Here is a 24,590-nt window from a genome sequence, read left to right as displayed (position 1 = left end):
CGGTAACCGAAAATTTTGGTTAGGCATTTTCATGAACCGTAACCGTACCGTTTAAATCGGTTACCGTTTAAACGGTTAACCGCGGTTTCGGTACGGTTACCCGGTTAACCATAAACCGCTATTAAATTATTTATTTTTATTTTGGATCACATTTATCGTATTATTTTTTTACAAAAAATAACAATCTGAAATAGAAGATCAAGTCAAACAAAAATAAGTGTAAACAATGTCTAAAATTACACAAGTTCATCAACTTCAAACAAAATTACGAAGTAACGTACTTATTGTTTCAAGAAAGGACTAATGGGCTAAGAGCCTAAGAAGTAAGTACACTAATAGGGCTAGTTGTGCACAAACAAACATTTTTTTACTTAAATACTTTACCTATAATTTTGTGATTTTGTCACCTCCAACTAAATTAAATTGAATTATTTTTTTGAAAAAATAAATCGGTTTATTCGGTTAACCGTTTTGTCAAAAATTGTAACCGTAACCGACCCGTTTAACCGTTAATTTTGCCGTTTCGGTTACCGTAACCGTTTATATTATTTTTTCGGTTCGGTTTACCGCCCATTTAGGTCGGTTTTTCGGTTTTCGGTACGGTACGCGGTTACGGTTTTTTATGAACACCCCTAGCTCGAACAACTTGGTGTTCGGCTTGTTTAGGCTCGCGAACAGCTCGTTCATGTTTGTTTATAAGCTCGTTTAAAGCTCGTTGAAGCTTGAATTTTAAGTTAGAACTAAGTTGGAATTATTTTGTTAGACTTTGATTTTTAGAATATTTTTATTTTACGAGATTATAAAATAGTATTAGTTAGTATAGTATGCAAAAAATATATTAGAATTGGTTCTTTTTTAAACTTTTAAAATAATGTTACGTTTATTAATAGGTTCGTTTAAATTCGATCTTACTTGTTTATCAAGGCTAGTTTGTGAAAAACTCTTTTTTATTGATATAGCTCGGCTCGTCTCAAGTTTGAATTTAAACGAGCTACTCGTGAGCTAAGCTCAAACAATGAAAAACTTAAACGAGCCAAGCTCGAACATGGGAAATGAAAGCTCGGTTAAGCTTGGCTCGAGCTCGAGCTCGGAAATTTCTTATCAAGCCTAACTCGAACAACCAAATACTCAGCTCGACTCAGCTCGTTGGTATCCCTAGCAAAAAGTTCTTGTATTAAGTTTTTTCATCCCAAAACTCATTTTCAAACCTCTCTTTACAGAACGCTCCTATTAGTTTTTTTTTGAAAAGGTGAAGCTTATAATTCCACTGAAAAAACTCTTTTTTCTTCAAACCACACGTAACCGAAACCCTTTTGATGACAAGTCATTTCAGGGGAATTGGACGAATTTTTTTGTAATCAATATGAACCCTAGCTAGCATTAATTTTCGTCATATATACACATTGTATTGTAGTACTTAATAAAGACATGATGGAATTTACGATTTATGAATTTGCAATCCAAAATTCATTGTTGCATGATTTGTAGGTCATCCTCAACGTGTTATTGATTGACATGCAAACCACCAAAATGATGTCAAGTACTCCGTATTCTTTTGGCAACTCATCTCTTCAACCACAAGCTTTGTACCTAAAATGTAAAGCCAAATTTTCCCTATAAAAATGAGTTGGAAGTAGTAGTATACTAGAGTTTCAAACGTGACTAGACTTAGAAGAATAATTGAGGGGGTATCATAGCTTTCTTTCGAACTCTATTCCGATTCTTTGAGCTATAACTAGAACCATAAAAAAGTCTAATAATTAATTGTGTTATAAAAGGTGCTAAGTAGACCTGGTTATCGGGCGGGGCGGATCAGGGTCGGTGCGGGTCAAAAGAGGGTCGGGTATTGAAAGGGTCATTTTTAGCGGGTCGATAATGGGCAGGTCAAAAGCGGGTCGCGGGTCAATAGGGGGTCATTATTGAGCGGGTCAATAAACGAGCAATGAAAAATGAAAAACAAAAGAGCCATGTGCAAGTACAAGTAAATACGAAGCTATACACGTAATTTTTTGTATCATTACTATTTTAATTTTCAAAATATTGTAGTATAAGTTTGACCCTATAATTACCCTGTCCAATAAAGGCCCTGTCCAATAAGAGCCCTGCCCAATAAAAGCCCTATTAACTTGACCCTAACCCTATATCCATTGGACTACCCTGTCCAATAACCAGGTCTAGTGCTAAGTACCCTAAGTAGACGAGTTACGAAATTACTAGTATTGGCATCATCAAGTTAAAATAAACTTGTATCGTGTTTTAATAGCCTGATAAAGATGCAATCAATTTCATTAGGTTGTTTTTATCAATCAATTTCATTAGGGTTTTAACCTAGAAAAACTGCGAATCATAAATAAACAAAGTAATCCGTATTTATTTGTAGAAAAGTAATTTTATGTTGATCAAGCGAATAAGTTATAATCCGTACTTAGTTAACAAGTTAATTTATGTACTTAACTTTTTTTATATAAATAATTTGTGGGTGTTAAACTAAAAAAACAAAATATACCGTGCATCGCATAAGGTAAAAACTAGTTGAGTTTAAATTATCTTTCACTCTTAACAAATTACTACATAAAAATTAAAAATTAAATTATGAATCACTATTGAATTTTCCACTAGACTAAGTTAAGTTAAGCAGTCAAAGAGATGAATCTTGATTTTACACTTTGAGCAAAGAATCTCTTATCTCCTCCATCTTGTAAGTTCTTACCAGAGTTTCTTTTGCCTTTTTCAGCTTTATCTTCTCCTGTTTGTTTTAAAAGCTTAATCTCTCTTTCACTCTTCACGAATTTGGCAACAAAAAAGTTTAAAAAATAAAGTATGTTTAAGTAGTTAAAATAAGAAAATAATCAGATATTTCCCTCAAAAAAGTGAATAATTAAGTAAAATCTATACTGAAAATTAAAAAACAATATAAAAAAGTCAATTAAAAAACATTTATAAGAAAGTCAATAATGACACGTATCGCTCTCCTCCTTCTATTCAACATTTATCATTCCATGTAAATCTACAAACATTTCAAAAAATAGATTTATACACAAAATATAGTCTATGCACGTTTTAAACCCGTGAACTTGTGACTTGAACACGTAAGACTTATTCACTAGACTATTTTATATTGTTTGTTATTTTATTTTTGCAAAGAAAATTTTAACAAAAGTAGGCATCAATTATGATATTTGTAATTATTTTTTTTGGCAAAGGGTATAGTTTCTCGGGTCCTTTGCTAATCAGTGCTAAAATTCCGGAAAATAGAAATGCTAAAATAGGAATAACACTTGATATTATTAAAAATGCCCAGAAAATATCATATTCATAAAGTAAAAACATAGACGGACTCCTTATGAATGTGGAAAATATGTCGAATTAGTTGATTCGAATTGTCAAGTTATCCATAACTCTTTAGTCAAAACATAGTTACAGACTTACAGTTATGCAAGTAATAACCCGTAACATCGCCCGAGCCAAGAAAACAAGTATTAATTATTAAAAGAAAAAGCAATTTCCAAAGCATAAATTGCAGCAGCAAAAATGTCTGAGAAATGGGACATTGATGTCTACAATTCTCCAACATGTAAAATAAGAACCGTATACGATATGTATTACACATTTCAATTTTATGTAGAAGAACAGAATGCTGTCACAGTATGGGACGACCACTGCTCTTCTCAACTTGAACTGCTAAAAGATAAAAAAAAAAAGGAAAACATGTATAACTAAACTCACTGAAGATTTAATCATAAATAAATCAATCTGTCGTTTTAATAATTCAGAACAAAACACCCAATCAGATCTATGTCCATCAACATCTGACTTCACTTTATTATTTTCTCCTAGATAAGTAAAAATAATGCAGCATAACTGTAGTCGTTTTGCGTAAATGACAACTAGTTTAGTTTGTTAGAGTTTTAGCGATGGTATCTATAATATGGGATCGATATGTCATTTATAAACTTAATAAACAAAATACCCTTACAGTGTGTTTGAGAACTCTAGTTTAATGAGGAAAAGTTGATAAAATTATAGAAATAGGAGAATTTCTTAATTTTAGCTTGTTAGATAATTAAAATGGAAAATTGAGGAAATTGAAATGTGTGGAAATCTATGGAAATCAACTAGTTATATTTTACATGTTTTATTTTCCACATTCCCCTGTTAAGCTTATACATGTTGCACAATTGATCAGCTTCAGCATTGGTTCAGTACGTACTACATTGTAGTGCATGAGAGTTGCCACGCTGGCACTTTCAGTTAGTATAGCTTCCTTATTTCTAGGAGTTAGTTGTAACAGATTTCAGTAGCTTCTAGAATGTATTAAGCTATAAAAGGCCTTCATTACTGTAATAATTATTTATTAGTTTTTGATCATCAATACAAACTCTCTCTCTTTTGATCACATTTTGTCATGGTATCAGAGCAGAATCAAAGATTCTTGGCTCAATTTTTCTGAAATTCCGCAAGATTTCCCTGTTTTTCTTCGAATTTTTTTGCCACAAACTCTTTCTGATTCACAGATTGTGTTGATTTTCTCAATTTCTCTGTTTTTCTTCTACTGTTTTTGATCCAAAACTATTTCTGAAAAAATGGCTGCTGAAGATTTCGATTCCAATGAAGAGACTTCGAGGCGCAATTCCACACTTCCTCCTAATCAAGATCCTGCAAGCATCTATTATATTCATCCTTCGGATGCGAATTCCACTCAACTGGTCACGTTCAAGTTCAATGGTGAAGGATTCACCAGTTGGAAGAGATCAATGCTGCTTGCTTTCTCAGCTAAGAATAAAATTGGCTTCATTGATGGAAGCTATACTAAACCTGATCCTGGTTCAGTGGAGAGTAAGGCTTGGGAAAGGTGCAATGACTTGGTATGTTCTTTGATTTTAGGCAATCTGGATGATAAAATTGCTAAGAGTGTGATGTTTTTGAAGTCAGCTAGAGATGTCTGGACTGATTTAGAGGAGAGGTTTGGCTTTGCATCTTTGGCTCAGATCTATTCTCTTGAACAAAAGCTAGCTGAAATTGTTCAAGGAGATAAGAGTATTTCAGAATTTTTCACTGAGATCAAGTCAGTTTGGGATGCAATTGAGGAAGCTCATTCACTTCCATATTGCACTTGTAACAATTGTACTTGTAATGTTACTAAAAAGTTCTTTGACAGACAACAAGAGAAGATGGTGATGCAATTTATGATGAAACTTTCTGATCAGTTTGCTACCATTAGAGGAAATATATTGATGGTGCCTGCTTTGCCCAAAGTATCTGAGACATACAGATTGTTTGCTCAAGAAGAGAGACACAGAGAAGTTTCTCAGTCTAACAAACAACTGGAAACATTAGCTTTTGCAGCTGAAAAGAGGCGTTTTGGAGGAGATCATTGGAATAACAACAACAACAACAAAACTTTCAGAACACAGCAGAATGGTGGTTTTCAATCTGGCAACACCAACAAATATGGAAGAACAGGTTCCAGTTATTTTTGTACACATTGTCAAGTGCAAGGGCACAGTGTGGATAGGTGTTTCAAGATTCATGGCTATCCACCAGGTTTCAAAGGTTCCAGAGATTCCAAAGTAGCTGCATTCTCTTCTGGCACCAAATCTGATATTGAAACATCTGGTATGCAACAAACTGTTACTGCTCCCACTATAACAACAGAACAATATCAGCAGCTCTTGGATATGATGGCTAAGCAACAACAACCAGCTTCTGGAAATCAGCCTAGCCTTGTTATGATGGCAGGTATATGCTTACTCTCACAATCTAATTCTAAATGGTTGTTAGATAGTGGTGCATCAGACCATTTCTGTCATGATTTGTCCCAATTCTCTACTTGCAAACCAGTTGACATACCCAACACATACATAACCATACCAGATGGCAGCAAATTCCTGTAACACATGTTGGCACTGTGGATTTGAATGCTGACATTACTCTACAGAATGTCCTATATGTGCCAAATTTCAAATATAATCTCATATCTGTTCACAAGCTGTGTCAAGATTTGAAGTGTGAAATTCGATTTACTCATGATAAGTGCTTTGTTTATTGTCAGAAAGGGAATTTGATTCCTCTTGGTGATGTGAGGTCAGGTCTTTACAATGTGGCAGAATTGCAGAAGAAGAAACAGGAACATGTTTGTAATACAGTCTGTTCTAGCTCTGTAGACAATGCTAAACTTTGGCATTTAAGACTAGGACATCTTCCCTTTAGTCAGTTGAGATTAATAAACCCTAAGTGTGAGGTGACTACTTGTATACAGGATACAATATGTCAAGTGTGTCCTGCAGCTAAGCAAACTAGAGTTAGCTTTCCTCATAGTAGCATCAAAACCACTGCTCCTTTTGAGTTGATTCACCTTGATGTATGGGGTCCTCATTCTGTAAAAACACCTTCTGGATGTAATCAGTTCTTGACAATTGTAGATGATTACAGCAGGTTCACTTGGATACACTTGTTAAGAAATAAGAATGATTCTGTTGCTGTTATGACTAATTTCTTCAATATGGTTCAGACACAATTTGGTGTTATGGTTAAATGCATTAGATCTGATAATGCTAAAGAGTTGTGTGAAGGAGATATGAAAAAGCTGTTTCTGAAATTTGGAATCCTAAATCAAACCAGCTGTAGTGATACACCACAACAGAATGGGGTGGTAGAAAGAAAACACAAACATCTTTTAGAAACAGCAAGGGCTTTGTATATTCAATCTAAGGTACCAGCCAGATTTTGGGGTGAGTGTGTGTTATGTGCTGCATATTTGATCAACAGGATGCCATTGCAATCAATCAATCTTGATTCTCCATATTTTAGACTGCACAAAAAGACTACTGACTTATCTCATCTGAGAACATTTGGCTGTCTTTGTTATGTGTCCACATCTAGAGTAGGAAGAACCAAACTGAACCATAGAGCAACACCATGTGTTTTTATGGGATACTCTACTTCTCAGAAGGGGTACAAGGTTTTAGAACTTGATACAAATAGATTCTTTGTATCAAGGGATGTTCATTTCCATGAAAAACATTTTCCCTTTCATCTCTATCACAAACACAATTCTCCAAACAATTCTTATACACATGCCATCTACTTACCTGCTATTTCCTCTCCTGTAATCTTTGATACACCTGATTTCTCTTCCCCAGACACAATATTCCCATCAACAAACTCACTCTCCACTCCTCAGGAAGAATCTCCCTCACAAGACACTATATTTCCTTTCCCAAATTCATCTCCAAACTCACCCTCCACTCACACTCAATCCATTTCTTCACCTATTTCTGGAGATGTTGATTCCACTCCACCTACTCCTCATGAACATGTTACATCTGAGAATACCCCTACAAACTTTCCACCTAGACAATCCACTAGAACACACAGAAAACCAGCTTATCTAGATTCTTATCAATGTTACTCATCTCAATCTATCCTAAATTCAAAACCAATCTCTCCAGCTCAGTTCACTCAGCATTGGTGCAATTTAGTGTCTTATGACACTTATCCTGAAGAGTTCCAAGCTCTCCTATCACATCTTTGTGACATCACATAACCCCTCACTTATGATGAAGCAGCTAAACAACCACTATGGGTGGAAGCTATGCAGAAAGAGCTCGATGCACTTGATCAGAATTTTACTTGGGAATTGGTAAAACTACCTAAAGGAAAAAAGGCTATAGGCTGCAAGTGGGTGTTCAAAGTCAAGTTAAAGTCAACTGGTGCTCTGGAAAGGTGTAAAGCCAGATTAGTTGCAAAAGGGTTCAACCAGAAGTATGGGATTGACTATGAAGAGACCTTCAGTCCAGTAGTAAAGATGACAACTGTCAGGTGTTTGATTGCTGTTGCAGCTAGCAGAAACTGGCCTCTTTTCCAGTTGGATGTTAACAATGCATTTCTCCATGGAGATTTAAAAGAGGAGGTGTATATGCAAGTACCAGAAGGCATTGATAATCCTGATAACAAAGTATGCAAGCTGCTCAAGTCCATATATGGTTTAAAACAAGCTTCAAGGCAATGGCATGAAAAGCTTATGACTGCTCTTGAAACACAGGGGTTCATTCAATCCAAGCATGACTACAATTTGTTCATTCACAAACAACAAGGTCATATTAATATAGCAGCAGTTTATGTTGATGATATCATCCTTACTGGTACAGATCACAACAAACTCACTGCTTTGAAAGCATACTTGCACCAAGAGTTCAGTATCAAAGATTTGGGGAAGCTGAACTATTTCCTAGGTATTGAAGTTGGCTATTCTTCTGAAGGTATCATTCTTAGCCAAAAGAAATTCACCAAAGAATTGCTCAGTGACTGTGGCTTTGATATCACAAAGAAAGCAATCACCCCTTTACCAGCTAATGTAAAGCTAACTCTATCAGATGGAGAATTGTACACTGACACAGAGAAGTATAGATCACTGGTTGGGAAACTTAACTTTCTAACTCATACCAGACCAGACTTGTCCTATGCAGTTCAGTTGTTAAGCCAGTACTTGCAAAATCCTAGACTTCCTCACATTACAGCTCTACAACACACCTTGAGATACTTGGCACACACAGCAGGACAAGGTATACTTCTAAAAGCTTCAGAGTGTATCAGGTTGCAAGCTTTCTCAGACTCAGATTGGGCATCTTGTCCAGATTCTAGAAGGTCCATCACTGGTTATGTATTGCTATTAGGGGGGTCACCAGTTTCATGGAAATCCAAAAAGCAAAACACAGTTTCTAAGTCATCTGCAGAAGCAGAATATAGGGCAATGGCTGCAGCATCATCTGAGGTAACTTGGTTGGTTAACTTATTGGAAGACATGGGAGTTTCTAATCTTAAACCTATCAGCCTTCACTGTGATAATCAATCAGCATTACACATTGCTAGGAATCCAGTGTTTCATGAAAGAACGAAACACATTGAGATTGACTGTCATTTTACACGTGACAAAGTGTTAGAAGGCCTTCTACATCTTGCTTACTTACCCACTGAACATCAACTAGCAGATGTTTTTACCAAGCCTCTTTCATCTGCACAGTTTCAACTATTATTGTCCAAGATTGGAACTTGTGATGTTCCATCTTGAGGGGGACTGTTAAGCTTATACATGTTGCACAATTGATCAGCTTCAGCATTGGTTCAGTACGTACTACATTGTAGTGCATGAGAGTTGCCACGCTGGCACTTTCAGTTAGTATAGCTTCCTTATTTCTAGGAGTTAGTTGTAACAGATTTCAGTAGCTTCTAGAATGTATTAAGCTATAAAAGGCCTTCATTACTGTAATAATTATTTATTAGTTTTTGATCATCAATACAAACTCTCTCTCTTTTGATCACATTTTGTCACCCCCCCCCCCTCAAAAGTGATGGAAAAACATGTGGAAATCTGTGGGGGGAAAAAAATTAAAGAGGTGAAATTATGTGATATTCCAATTTTCTCAGTTTTCTGTAATAATTAGCCAAACAAATTAAAATTTTGAGGTTTCTACATATTTCTTCAGATTTACATTTCTACATATTTCTATATTTTACTTTTCCTCACATTTTCAAGTTAACTTGGTTTCCAAACACAGTGTTAATGGCGATTTTAATGAGATGCCCCGAGTTTTAAAGAAATTTGTTATTTTGTGCATAAAGTTTATAAATGAACGTATTTAATGAATTTCTGGAAAAACTAGGGAAAATTCATGAAAACCCCGATTAAAATAGTCCCCCCCCCCCCCTAAAACGATTTCAAGGGCATGAGTTACATAAACATTTACATCCAATGAAAGGTACACTTTAGTCTTTATTGTGATCTCATATATGGTCCTAGAATATTAAGGGTACTTTTCTCCAAATATTGGCATCTTAGAACATTAAGATTTAAGGGCACTTTTCTTCAAATATAGATATAGACATCTTAGAACTTTAAGGGTATTTTTCACTAAATATTAACAGGATCTTCCAAAACATCTCTAAAGGATCTATTGCACATGATGCATAGCTTTCATTAGGGGCAATCGTTGTTTAGAAAATAAATGTTGAGCTATTTTACTACCTTTTTTTTTCTTTTTTTTTTATCAAAAAATTGGAAGGGATGTAGGGCGGTTTACACTCTAAACAAGAGACTTTTGTTACTGGAATCTTCATTTTACCTCAAATACCTGTGTCGAATTCTCGACATTCAAACGTATGGACACTTGGACACATCAATTAGGACCAAAATCATGCAATTGTCTCATTGGACACATCAATTTAAACCAAAATTATGCAATTTTCTCATTGTACAAATAAATTTGGACCAAAATCATGCAAAATTTCTCACAAAATAGTTGTCTGACATTTGGACATATACCCGTGTCTGACATTGCTATGCGTGTCCGGATAACGTAGAAGAGTACGGAGTCTGAACCCAACACTCAGATTTTCACTTCAAAACCTCAATCACACAGAGTAAATTCACGCAATACACTTTAAAAAAGTTAATCTTAATTAAAACTAGCAAACAAGTTTATTTAAATGTTTAAAACGTGAAAAAATACGAAAATACTTCGTATAATTCATAAAAATACCCCCAACGCGTGGAATATGTGCCCATACCCGACACTCCTAACCGAGTTTGAGTAACCATTATAGAACATTGAGTCCAAGGATTCAAAAATCCGTGCACCATGCATGACACGTACCACTCCTCGGTTCCATGTAAATAAAAAGGGATGACCCACACCCATAACCATAACCATAACCTAACCAAAAAACAAGAGGAAGTAAACAAAATGTGGTCTGCCAATTTGCCAAAGCTACGCAAATGACACCTGCAAAAAATGCAGGTACTGGGAAGAGGTAAAATAATAAGAACCCCTGATTAAAGTACCCCAATATTTGTTTAAAACCATATAACAGTCGGATTGTACTAATTTAGCAGAACCCAGAATTTATTTGTCATCAACCAAATTGTCAATATTGCAAAATGTACTAAACTTTAAAATCCTTAACGTATGAAATGTCACAATCTTTTTTTCCAATATCATTGCATCATAATTCCCTTAATTAATTCATCCTAGGATATTCCATTACCAAACAAAAGTCCTTAGATCTCATGACATCATTTTCAGACCAAACAAGCTATAGAATATCAAAAGGTCTTACGCGCACAAGGTGTACAATAAATTTATTGAAAACCAAGATAACATTAATCATTTTTTTTTTAACTTTAACTTAGTTTTGATTAACTTTTATATTAGTAAAAAAAAATTGATAGATAAATATTTTTAAGGGTTAAATTATTAATTTTATACATTATTAGTGATTTTGAAGAAATAAGTTTTACTAAAATGAAAAAATTTATCACTTAAAAATAGATAACTTTTACATATATATGCTTAACTTTTAAGCATTTTGGGTTAACTTTTACTCAGGTGTACAATATTTATTGTACACCCATTGTAAATAAGAATATGTGATAGAAGATTTAGTAACGAGTTTAACAATGTTACTGATTAACCCGAATGTTTAACCAACACTAAATCACTTTGAATCCTAATTATTGGACTAAAGTCTAGCTTTGGACATGTACCTTGAGTTGGGAGACCACCTTGATGGCTTGATAATTTGATATACTTCCTATATTCTTGTTGCTCTCATTAAATCATGTAAGTCAAAGTCCTAAAAGAACATTGTCATCTTTGATTTGTGTAAATCTACAAAGTAGGCCTGACCATCATGAGCCCGACCCGAAAAATAGCGGGTATTGGGGCAGAATTCTTGGGCCCATTTCAGGCCCGTTCTAGCCCAATTTTTAAATTTTTTGCTGGGTTTTGGACAACTCAAAGTTGATATTTTAGTTATAAATTTGCATGGCCCGAAATAACGGGTTTTGTGTAGAAAATTCCGGCAAAAGATTTGGCCCAGCCCGACCCAATGGGCCGAATTTTCAACATGTGATCCAACCCGCATTTTGATCGGGTCTACTACAAATCAAAATCATTTGATCAAGTTTCTTTGCCTTACTTTGTTATGGATACACATGGGACCAATGTGGCTGCCCCTTTTAAGCCACAAACCCAGATTGATAGCAGCCTAAAAGTGTGTGACGAGGGGAAGGGGAAAGGTAAGGGGAAATCCCGATAATAACCAACTTATAAGTTTGGGGAGCTACTCCTGCCACCGCCAAGTGGTTTTGTGCACGGGCCAGGCCCATGACGAAAATCATCCCTTCCAAACAAGACTCAAACATGTGGGGGGAAACAAACCCATGCTTTATCTAGCCAGAATGCCCCTTAGACAACTTTATGCTATACAAGAGTAAAGCATAATACCCTAAATTAGTCGTAAAAACAGTTCTGGTTCCAAAATAAAGACAAACTCTTTATATTTGTCCCCATAAAACTATCAATTTCTCCTAAAAATTAGAAAAAGAAAGTAATTAAACTCAAGGAGACATCTTTCATGGAAAAAAAAGAGGGTCCTAAGTTCAAAACAGTAACCGGATCTAATGTAAGGAACCATCATATTTTTACATTGGTACGTAGTACTCCCTGAGCCCTGTGGGGTTCTAATCAGAAAATCCATGAGCCAAAAACGTAGGTCCTCAATTCATCCCAATAATTCATATAGCTAAGCTGTGGAAACTATAACATTATTTATGTTTTCGACGGATGATATACATTAATACAAATCTCTAAGAGTCGATATTGGACTATGTTACGCGTACTCTGATATCCATATCCGACACGGATACGTGTCCAAGTGTCTAACACGGCTATTTTGTGAAAAAATTGTATGATTTTGATCCAAAATGAAGTGTTCAAGTGTCCACACCCATGTCAGAGTGTCGAGGATCTGACACAGGTAGTTGAGGTAAAATGAAGAGTCTGAGTAACAGTAATTTTGTACCACTGTCATTGACATTTTAAAGTAAAAATTCAGGCATATTCATGTTTAGAAAGTGGACTACTGGCTACTGAGATTTACTTTGCCTTCCTTTGAACTAGAGATGGCCAACGTGGCGGGTTTGGTGGGTCGTGGGTTGTGTCGGACCCACGTGACCCACTACAGGATGTCTCAGGGTGGGCTGGGTCAGACCCGACCCATTGGCCATCTCTACTTTGAACTATAAAGTCTAGATAGAATGCTTAATACTGCAAGGTCCCTCTAGACTCTCACCACTCACCAATGTAGGATCAAAACATTCAATAACTTCCATTGAATTATCACTGCTCCTCCTTAACACCTGGGGACTACAGGGAATTAATTATATACTGGAATTAATACCTTTCTCTATTCCTGCAAAGAATGGGCAGAAGTAAATCCTGATTAAAAAAAAGGTGGAGAACTATTGTGTCTATAATGCTTAATGCAATCTTTAGAAAGAAATTGAATAAGAAAATCCTGATTAAAAAGAAGGTGTAGAACTATTATGTCAGGATATGAATTATAACTCTTACAGGCTACAGCTATGTCAGGGAATGTAAGGTGGGCAAAGGGTTATAATAGATTAGGTTAAACAACAAGATAAGGTACTCAATTATATTGAAACAACTTGAGAAATAGTTCAATTAATTAGTTTCACCCTACCCATACTTATATGGAATTCATGTTCATGAAATCATTGAAAAGAAAGCATTCCCTCCATCCCCTCCCAAAAAAGAAGCTAACAATTGCATAAAACTAACAATAAAATCCAAATTTGAAATACTAATTTATGTGCACATAATAATAGATTGGGATGTAGGAGACAAGATGAAATAAGTTTTCTGCCAACAAATTAAGATCTTGTCTTCTGTGCTTCAACAAGAGGGTACAATATGCAGTAACAGTATGTTGTCTATATAGTAAGGCCTACCAGTTTGATATGAACTCAGAATTAGTTTTATCAGTATACCCTAAATGGCCTAATCAACCTGTATATAGCCGTGGGTGTATCTAGCTCTAGGTATACTCGGGTGTATAATGGATTTTGCTAAAGAAAGCAATCCATGAAAAAGGAAGGAATTCCAGAAATCGAATTAGGCAACTTGTTGGTACTTAAAAGTTACCAGATTCTATGGAATAACAGAGTACTGATTTGGGTAACAATCCGTCTCTATTCATATACAAGAAGTCAATAAGGGACTATGTTTCTAAGTTAACAAGTAATGTTACAGGTTTGATATTTGACAGTCGAAAGTCAACTCAAAGATCATGACTAACCTGTTCACTTAGAGCTTCTTTTCTGTTCAAAATCCTATAATTACAGCTTGATCAGGTTCTGCTAGCTGCATGTGGTAACATATAATCCTTCCTGTGTATCAAAAATTGAATGCCAACAAATTTAAGTGCATGTTCATTGGAACCACATATTTAAGTGCATGTTCATTGGAATCACAATGGGCATCAAATGAAAATTCACTGAAAAAACTGTTTGTACTCGACCTAGGAAAATTATACAAAAACAGAAATTTTATTCATACAATAAAGATGATTTTGATCAAACTACCCACACTAGAGAAATGTAAACCAACATAAATTTAATTATTACTCCAATGCTCCTAAAAAGGATCCATTTTGGGTGAGGTGAGGTGTTTGGATCTATTGCAGCCTACATAGAATGTGCAACTTTTGCAATGTAAAAGAAGTGCATATTGTTTGAATGATCCTTCTAATTTAGTCCACTGTGATACAGTTACAAATATGGATTCAACATTCATTTTGACCTCTGTTACCTGGACTCTTCATTTTACCTCAAATACCCGTGTCGGATCCTCGACTCTCTGGCATGGGTGTGGACACTTGAACACTTCATTTTGGATCAAAATCATGCAATTTTTCACAAAATAGCCGTGTCAAACACTTGGATACGTACCCGTGTCAGATATGGGTATCAGAGTCCGGGTAACATATATTTTGACTCCACAAAGATGGATGTACCCACACCAAAGCAACACACACAAAATTTTGTTTTACAGAACTGATTTTTTCTTCATAGATAAACAATTTTCCTACGAGACTAATATTGATTCAGTATTCATTTACACACCATATCTCTTCACATAATATCAAAATAATGTTTTAAAGCAAAACTGTAGGGGAACAGATTGTTCCTTCTTTTACAAAGAGTTACCACTCTCTTTTACAAACTAAAGTTACAAAAAATTCCATTCATGAAAGGCATACACCATAAATTTTTTGTGCAACACTATTGTTCGCAAAGCTGCCTATCCATAATGACCATAAACCATTACAGTGAAGAGCTCAACTCCCATCTGAATTGCCCCAATTGAAGGAAAATTGTGACAGATGGTAGTTCTGATATACAAAAGCTAGGAACAGCAAGTTAGTTCATATCAAGAACTATTTAACTACCACTATTGCCATTTTAGGTGTGTACAGGTTGAAAAGATTCTACCAAATTTTTAGCTAAAAATACTGATTCCTCGGCATAAGCACCAAAAGGAAGAACAAGATACATGAATCTGGAGGACCCCACATGCCACAATACTTGACAAACATGTCAGAGATTTGATATTCAAGTCAGCCCCCCCTGCCTCAATGAAGTCCACTCTAAATAGTGTGTCTATTCTGCTCGATGAAATAATGCAACTATATCATGTGGGATAATAGTACTCCGTACTAAACAAATGTATGTCATCCTAATTTTGGGGGTGCTTTGTAATTGTGGGTTGAATCTTGCAGGACACATGGCAATGATCATAGAATCTATGACAAGTGACAACCAACTGGGACAGAGAAGTCCAGATTCTCATCTCTTGAATATGGGTGTCATAATACTAAGCTTTAGCTATTTGTGGTAAGAATTAATGTCATTAACTTGAAGTTAAGATACCATCACTCAGCCTTCATCAAACAAGTTTTGTCAAGAAGTTAATTCTGAACACCCTACCATGAGTTTGGCATTACCTTTGGGCATAGATATCCAATACCCTTAATTCTCCTTAAACTATATGAAACTTGTGTATTGATGAAGCTTCAACAATACAAAAGTTTCATAGCTTTTTAGGATAGTTAGTTTGTTATTTAGTTTCCTAGTTTAATGTGAATTGTAATTAGGAAACTAGATATATTTTGGAAATTGGAATGTAACAATCTACATAATGGTATTTGGGAGCAAGTATAATCCTAGTAGACGAGGGTGATGCCTAGGAATAAATACCCTTGGACATCACAACTTCACCCCTTAAATTATGTACTTCTCAGGGGGAAAAAAAAGCTTTTTACAATGTTTTTTCACATGCATATAGTATGTGTTGAGGCCTTATTGATGAAGTCCTTAACCCTTAAGAAATACTACCTAGAACCTTGAACTTAAGGAGACAATAATCTAAAACATCGATAGAGGTTTAGGGCACATATCCTATTCTTCATCAAGTTCTATAGTTCTTCAAGTGAATTTTAGCCAGCCTAAATTCACAAATGGTTCCTTGAGCCATAACACTTAGAGAAACTCCAATGGTTGTTGCTAGGAACTTGCTTGCAATTTGCAAAAGTCTCAAGCTACTAGCTTAACCATTGGAGTGATTTTCATAAATTAGCTTGGCCAAACAAATTAGCTTTTCCAAGCCAATTTGCTTGGGAAAAAGCTGTCCAATTAGGAGGTGAGCTAGTTGTAATTAAAAAAAAAAAGGTTAATTGTAAAAGTGGAACCCATTAAATGGCAAGCTAGTTTGGTAAATTAGCTTACCATTATGATACAAACTAGCTAGAAAGTAATTTAGCTTAAAATCTTAGGTGGCATGACAAGCTAATTTGAAGTTGCTCTTAAAGGTGCCTCCACAAAAGCTCATATAGACATATAGTCTTATCTTTAAGGGAATCAAGGTCCTTGTCTTACAAGTTCATTATTGCTTTTGAATGTTAGATATTTTTACTTGGACAATTATAGTATGTTTGGATGAGGAAAATCAGAGGAAAGGCAAGGGGAAGGAGAGTGAGGCATCTATTTCCCTTTATGTGGATATGAAATAGGGAAAGACAAGGAAGGAACTCTCCTTCCCCTTTCTAACAAAAAGATGTTACTACTTATAAAGATTTGGGAGGCAAACAGAAGCACACTCTTTCCCTTTCTTTCTGTCACCTCGCCTTCCCTCGAAAAATCATGATGTTAAAGTGTTAAACCCTCAACCACTATAAAAGAACTTTTTGTTTTTGTTTGTCTTATGAAAATGAATATAGCATTAACTTGAGGTTTTATGGTCAATAAAGGCCATTCCTTGTACATTTTGTAAAGGTTCTTTTTATGTCCTTGAGCTTTAGATATGGTATCTGTCTCACCTCCTCCAAATGTCTCCTTAATCCCTTCAAACCATCAAACATTTAGGTTTAAGGAATAACGGGATCCTAACTTTCTCCAGTGTTGCTCAAATGTTTACATAAATGGCCTCACATAAATGGCCTCTAACCCAAGATAACTACTCAAAATGCTATGCTATATCTTCATATGATGTGATCATTCAGCCTCCTAGGTTCCAACCACGAGTTATATTTTACCAAACTTGTTTAGAGGTTCCTTAGTTTCTTAAAAACCTTACATATCAATATTCAGAAAGATGAAACGGGAACTCTTGAAGTTATACTTCTCACTTTGTGGTTCACTACAAGCAACAAGATTGGCTAGAGTTCATCAATATTGTCTATTACTTCCTCCCTTCTTGTCGACCAAAACACATCCACTAGGGTGAACATTGTAAAACTCTACACAAACAACACGTCGAGGGAAATGATTTTGGCACACCAATTGGTTGATATTGGCACACGTCATGTGAATAGAGCACAATTTTATATGCTCTCACAAGTGGTGCCAAAATCAACTAAATGGTGTGCCAAAATCAATTCCCTTACTTCGAGGAGTATAATACTATTGACAAGTTGAAACTAATGCAAAATACAAAGTAGCTAACAGAATATATATGACCTAAAGAATTGGGGTTACCTAAAAAGCATTATGGAAGCAAGGGAGTGATGAGGGTTTCTAAACCTCAAGTGACTTGTGTCCACATGGACACAAGTGATCCGAATACAACCATTTTGAGTACCAACACATAATATGTCAGTACCAAAATACAAAATTGCTTAGAAATATCACCAATATAAGTCATATGTGTTATTATTGGTATTCACATAATTTGTATTGGTACTAACATATTCTGTATTGGTACTCCAAATTCTGTATTGGTACTCACTTGTGGAATATGGACACAAGTCACTTGTGACAAAGACTTCCTCAGGGAGTGATTATGGATAAAATTTTCTATAACTCATTTTTATGATCAACAAGATTGGACTCCCTTTCCTCATACCATACTGTAATTCATGATTGAGGAACAAGTTAAGGCTCCTAGTTCTTACATAAACAACACATTTTGTTCTAGCTCTTGACATCCAATGATCTGAAATCAAAAATTCTTGATACAAACTAGACAATTTACTACTAAATACTATGAACATGATTTTACAATCCCAAACACCCAAAACCACAAACAATTCAGTAAGCAAAACAACAGAAATTGGATCAAAAGACAATTACCCTCATTTCTTGTAGGACAGAACATCATAACGCTTTCGAGCCAAGTTAATACAATCCAACAAATGCAAGGTCTCATAATTGGGATCTCTCTCCTCCACCACATCATCCACCGTAACCTGAACCGAACCACGAAAACCCGAAACCCGGCCACGAACCCGGGCACTAACGCCGAGTTGAACTCGGGTAGAATGAACATTTGCCATTTGCGCAATTGAGTGAACATCTGATGGGCATCGCCGAGAAAAGTACGAAGAAGTCAATTGATTAAGCCAGAGTATACATTGGATACAACCAGTGCCATCATCAATGGAAAACCTAAGGAATTTGTCGGGTTTGAAGTCCCGGGTTACGACGACACCAAATGCTTCGACCCGAGATATTGGGACCCCTTTGCGGTACAAGAAATTCGGGTCCCGGGAAGAAGAGGAGGAGAGAGAATTGGGTTGGGTTAAAGAGTTGAGGTCGAATGCAAGGAGTTTAACATTGATGTTGAGAAGACTATTGACATTATTCGGGTCGATTGAGGCATCGTAGTTTGATGGTGGCTTGTTTGATCGATTTGACATTTGGGAAGTTTGAATATGAATTGGTAGGTTTTTCTGGGTTTTGGAGACTTTACAGGGAAGAGTCTGGTTTTGGCGGGAAAGCTATGGTGGGGAAAGTTAAGAATGTACCAATTCAGCTGACACAAATTCTTATTTACAATGCCTATACAATAAATATTGTACACCGGAGTAAAGTTAACTCAAAATGTTTAAAAGTTAAGCTTATATATGTAAAAGTTATCAAATTCTATTGATAATTTTTTTCATTTTAATAAAACTTATTTCTTCAAAATCACTAATAATGTATAAAATTAATCATTTAACTCTTTAAAATGTTTATTTATTAACGTTTTTTTACTAATATAAAAGTTAATCAAAACTAGGTTAAAGTTACAAAAAAAATGGGTAAAAGTTATCTTGGTGTACAATAAATTTATTGTACACCTAGTGCGCGCAAGACCTTTTGTTCATCTGATTTGATGGTCTGTTTTTAGTAGTATGAGTGCGTTCTATTAATCTGATTTTCAGTTATTTTTTTTATATAAACGTATCTGAATTTATTTTAATTATAATTTCTTTTTTAGGGAAAGATAGGGCTTCAGCTCATCAATACCTAGTATTTAAAAAACATAACCATCATCATTTCAATGATACGTAAGCAAATACATCTTGAAGACACGTGTCCAAACCTTATTAATATTTCTATTTACTTTTTGTTATAAAAAAAATAAGGATATTCATTACTCCACTTTATTGCCATTAGTTTTCACGTAATATACTACTAATCCCTAATTTATTAGAATTGTACTCCCTTCGTCCCATGTTTATATCCCCATTGACAAAAAATACGGGTTTTAAGAAAAATGGAATATAGTACACGGGAAATTGGAATATAGTACATTGATAATTGATTTGTATGAGAAAGTGAAATATAATACATAGAAAAAGGGAATATAGTACATGAAAAATTGAAATATAAGTAGTACATGGGGAAGTTTTGTTGGGTTTTCAATACTTTTTAAATTAATATAGTACATGGGAAAGTGAAAACTTAATGGCCAAAAATAGAAACATGACTATAATTTTAGGACGCTCAAAAGAGAAACAGAACTATAAAAATGGTACGGAGGGAGTACCAAAAATTAAGATCAATACTAAACTTTATTATGCCTAAACAAACGTCCCCTACTTCATCTTCCTCATTCTTCAACTTCCCATTAATGTACTCTCCATCCTTAATTATTTTATATGTCAATTTAATTTAATCCCCAAATCTTCTACCATTCTCCTGTAGCATTCATTCAAAATTTAACCTCCCACTAATAGACTTTTAACTGATCCTTTTTGATACGGTAGGAGATTATAGGGTGTTTTTAACATTTTTATTTTTTATTTTCATGCATGCAATTCAAGTTGCAGTACCACCTCTCTCTCCCCCCCCCCTCCCCCTCTAAGCACATTGTTCTTGATTTTTCTTAATTTTGGGACGCTCAAAATAAAAACAGGACTATAGAAATTAGACGGGGGGAGTACCAAAAATTAGAATCAATACTCAACTTGATTATGTCTAAACAACCGTCCCCTACTTCATCTTCCCCGTTCTTCATCTTCCCAAAAACTCTCCAACCTTAATGATTTTCAATGTCAATTTAATTCAATCCCCAAATCTTCTCTCATTCTTATGTGGCGTTCATTCAAAGTTTAACCTCCCATGCACTAATAGAACTTATGACTAGTCCTTTTTGAAACGGTAGGAGGTTATAGGGTGTTAATTCAACATTTCGATTTTTTATTTTCATGCATGCAATTCAAGTTCCAGTACCACCCCCCTCTCTCTCTCTAAGCACATTGTTCTTGATTTTTCTTAAGTATATTGGAAGTATGTTGTTTATTTTTCTTGCTTAATTAGTTGCAATTCATTTTGCAAAGAAAGAGAATCTTATAATGTATGGTTTCCATGCAAATGATTAAAGGTAGGTAAATCGTCATCAACATTTTGAGACTTTTAGGTGGTTTTATTTGTATATTTTTGTTGTTAGGGAACTTACAATTAGTTTTAGTTCCCTATAAGAAAAGTTTTGTCAATATAGTTCAATAGTTAGATTTTGTTAAGCCTTTCCAATAATTGGATATCATGACTATAGTCGTATATTGTAACAGTTTTGTCTGATTTTTGTACAAATGATATGTTATTGGTGGTAATAGGTGATTTAAAGTGAATCTATTTTTTCAGGGGAGATGAACATAATTAGAAGAATGTAATGATTAAAAAGACAAGACTTCATAGGTCGTAAAGTTTTATCATTGTCATTTGGTTTAAACACTTTCTAACACCTGCTTAAAAACAACATAACGTCTAAACTTCATTACACTACCAACATATAACCAACCCGTTCATCGAACGGGCCCAAAAACTAGTTAGATTAAAGCAAGCTCCACTAAGGTTTGAATCCCTAGCTTGGGGGAAAGAGTTCATACAATTCGTTCCATGGAAGTATCGGTGTTCCATCTTGCTATCGAATGAGCCACCGTATTCCCCGCTCGTCTAACATGAGTTACACATAAAAGAGCTAAAAGCATAACTTAACCTTCTAATATCGTCAAAGATAAAAAATATTGGCGCATCACCTTCTTCTTTGCTGTGTAGAGTTCGGACCACACTGGTTGCGTCGCACTCAAGAACCACCTTTTCGAAGCCAAATCTCCGTGCCACCTCTAGCCCGTACCTGACCGCACCAGCTTCCCCCATCTCCGGCTGCCACTGTGCATTCATTCTCTTCACTGCTTCCAGTATAAGGCTTCCGGCCCCATCACGGATAGCCACTCCGAAGCTCACCCCTATATCTTTCATTATATGCGCATCGACGTTCACCTTCACTGTATCATTTGGTGGGGGATACCAACTAGCTTCCGAGCAGAAAGGCAAGACTCCAGGGGCATTCTTAATTACCTTCACATTATAGCTGCAATAATCGTCATTGAGTTTTACGAAACCCGCAGCTACACTAATCGCGTCCAGACTCGTCGTCGGCTCGAAGCAAGCTTTATTTCGACAGAGCCAAGCCGCCCACACAAGGAACGCAAAGGTTTGCATCCTATCCCTTGTTAACTGATCTGCAAACCATCGAAACCTTGTGGCAAAAGACTCAGTAGGTGCTTCTTCCAATAGTGCCGCGAACTCGCTATGAGTCCAAATTAGCGACGCATGTTTACACTCGAACAAAGAGTGGTTGATGGTTTCCTCATGTTGCTCGCAGACCCCACATTGTGGTGAAGGTCGGACATGTCTCCTGTGCAGTACCTCCATGGTCCCCAAACTTCCCTTACATGCTCTCCGTAAGAAATGGTGCAATTTCGGTGGACCACTCAGCCCCCATACCAGCTTCGAACCTGTTTCCCCATGAAACATATTCCACGCCTCCAGACATCCTAGCCTCCCTAGCCAATAACCAGTCCTCACCGTATATTTGTCATTCGAATTTGGCCACCAATAACGATTGTCGCTAGGAAAAGAGCGGGATAGTAGGATTGTGAGCACCTTTGTTCGATCTTCTGGCATAAAAGTAGCGTCCAAAACATCAGTATCCCAGTCGCCCTGCTCATAACTAATCAATGCACTAACACGCAAATCCGAGTCACTCCCAGCCAATGGCGTTGGTACAATGTGTGTTCCATCTCCGGGCATCCACGCATCGTCCTAAACCTGAATCGAATCTCCATTACCAACCCTCCACTTTATACCGTCTAGCAGCAGTCCCTTCGCTCCCCAAATACTCCTTCAGCTAAAGCTTGGGTCGAAGCCACTGTTAGCTTCTACGAAGCTTGTGTTTTTGTAATGTCGGGCTTTCAACACACTTTGCAGAAGGGAATGGCCAGGTGATGTAAGTCTCCAACATTTCTTAGCCAAACATGCTTGATTAAAATACTTTAGGTCCCGGAACCCCATCCCACCCATAGACTTCAGTAGACAAAGCGTTTCCCATCGATGCCAATGCATTTTCCTCTCCGATCCTCTCGAGCCCCACCAAAACCGAGCCAAATTGAGTGAATTTCATCAATAAGTCCCTCCGGAATTTTAAAGATGCTCGTCATATAGGTAGGGATTGCTTGAGCTACTGCTTTGATAAGATCTTCCTTTCCCGGGTGAGATAATAATTTCTCTTTCCACCCTTGTAGTTTCTTCCAAATCCTCTCCTTTAAGCATGCAAAAACCTTTCTTTGATATTCCAATAATAGTAGGCAGGCCAAGATACTTCTCATGCCTCTCCACTTCCCGCACTCCAAGCTTCTCAATAATCTTCGCTCTTCCTCCCAACGAAACACACTTACTAAAGGCAACTTCCGTCTTGCTAAGATTGACTTTCTGACCGGATGCTCTCTCATACGTATTGATTATATCAGCAACTTTAGAGCATTCTTGCAAGTTAGCTCTAGCAAACAGTATGCTATCATCGGCAAAGAATAGGAGAGAGACCCTAGGTGCTCCGCAACTCACCCGTGCTCCATGAATCATATTCTCCCTGGCAGCTTTTGAAATCATTGTAGAAAAAGCATCTACACAAATATGGAGAGATTGGGTCACCCTGTCTGAGTCCCCGGGATGGGGATAAGGAGCCGAACAGTTACCCGTTATATTTAAAAGTTTTAAAGAAATACTCGACATACAACCCATAATCTTGTCAATCAAACTCTTTCGGAAACCAAACTTTTACATAACCCTCTCCAAAAAAACTCCATTCCACTCTATCATAAGCCTTACTCATATCAAGTTTGAGTTCTACCGTACCATCTCTACCTTCTCCCTTTCTGTTCATTGCATGAAACATATTGGACGAGTTATTAAATGAGTAAGGAAAAATGAAAAAGAAAAGAGTAGTATGAGATATAAGTGAATACGATCTATACACATAATTTTTACTCCCTCCGTCCCTTAATACTCGACCTGTTTTGATCGGACACGTTTGCCAATGCACAACTTTGACCACCAATTTCTTTAACTACATATTATAAAAATATTAATGTTTTGAAAATATATATTAAGATGAAGCCAACAATATATTATTTACTAACAATTTGTTTTTATATACTAGAAATAAAATAGGGTCAAAGTGAATTTTGTGAATAGTGCAAAAAGTCAAATCGGGTCGAGTATTAAGGGACAAAGGGAGTATATCATAACGAATTTAGTTTTCAAATTATTGTGTTATAAGGTTGACCATATATTGACTCTATACAATAAGAGTCATGTCCAATAAAGAAAACCTATTAACTTGACCATAACCATATACGTATTAGGCTACCCTGTCCTAAACAGGCTTACCCTAGGTTAGACTTGTAAGAAATATAAGTACTCTTATGCATACTCTTTGTGCTTGTTAGTTAAGTTGACATCATGTACATCTTTGGAACCCTTCAAATTGCATTAGAAGTACTCTTACTCTCAAGTGTCATATGGTTTGTTTACGTGGATGGTCAACTAAATTGGTTGATGAAACAATTTTGAAAAGTGGTATCAAAACCTAAGATTGAATATTGATTGTGTCACTACCCTTTGCGAC

At 36.0% G+C, this 24,590-nt stretch overlaps 2 protein-coding genes across 4 annotated transcripts; both read right to left on the bottom strand.

Moving 5' to 3' along the window:
• Positions 1-3,374: 3,374 nt before the first annotated feature.
• On the bottom strand, positions 3,375-19,171 carry LOC110782194 (CST complex subunit STN1). Of its 3 annotated transcripts, none has more exons than XR_008922155.1 (3): positions 18,488-19,171; positions 14,158-14,248; positions 3,375-3,681 (listed from the first exon to the last, which is right to left on the bottom strand). XR_008922155.1 is itself a non-coding variant. In XM_021986324.2 (2 exons), the coding sequence occupies exon 1, from the start codon at positions 19,051-19,053 to the stop codon at positions 18,490-18,492; it is 564 nt and encodes a 187-aa protein (XP_021842016.1). In that variant the 5' UTR covers positions 19,054-19,171; the 3' UTR covers positions 13,276-14,248; positions 18,488-18,489. The 3 variants fall into 3 exon arrangements, 1 of the variants encoding a protein (XP_021842016.1); XR_008922154.1 differs by lacking the exon at positions 3,375-3,681 and adding an exon at positions 12,609-13,251; XM_021986324.2 differs by lacking the exon at positions 3,375-3,681 and having other exon boundaries at positions 13,276-14,248.
• Positions 19,172-21,577: 2,406 nt separating this feature from the next.
• Positions 21,578-22,717, bottom strand: LOC110781330 (uncharacterized). Its single transcript, XM_021985560.1, has one exon. It carries the CDS (start codon positions 22,715-22,717, stop codon positions 21,578-21,580), a length of 1,140 nt encoding a protein of 379 aa, XP_021841252.1.
• Positions 22,718-24,590: the final 1,873 nt, after the last annotated feature.

The sequence above is a fragment of the Spinacia oleracea genome, chromosome 5 (assembly GCF_020520425.1).
Source record: "Spinacia oleracea cultivar Varoflay chromosome 5, BTI_SOV_V1, whole genome shotgun sequence".
Lineage (NCBI taxonomy): Eukaryota > Viridiplantae > Streptophyta > Magnoliopsida > Caryophyllales > Amaranthaceae > Spinacia > Spinacia oleracea.
This window is presented reverse-complemented; position numbering and strand designations above follow the sequence as displayed.

Coding starts and splice junctions, on each gene's coding strand:
- LOC110782194 (XM_021986324.2), bottom strand. CDS start 19,053: ATGTCAAATCGATCAAACAAGCCACCATCAAACTACGATGCCTCAATC.
- LOC110781330 (XM_021985560.1), bottom strand. CDS start 22,717: ATGCCCGGAGATGGAACACACATTGTACCAACGCCATTGGCTGGGAGT.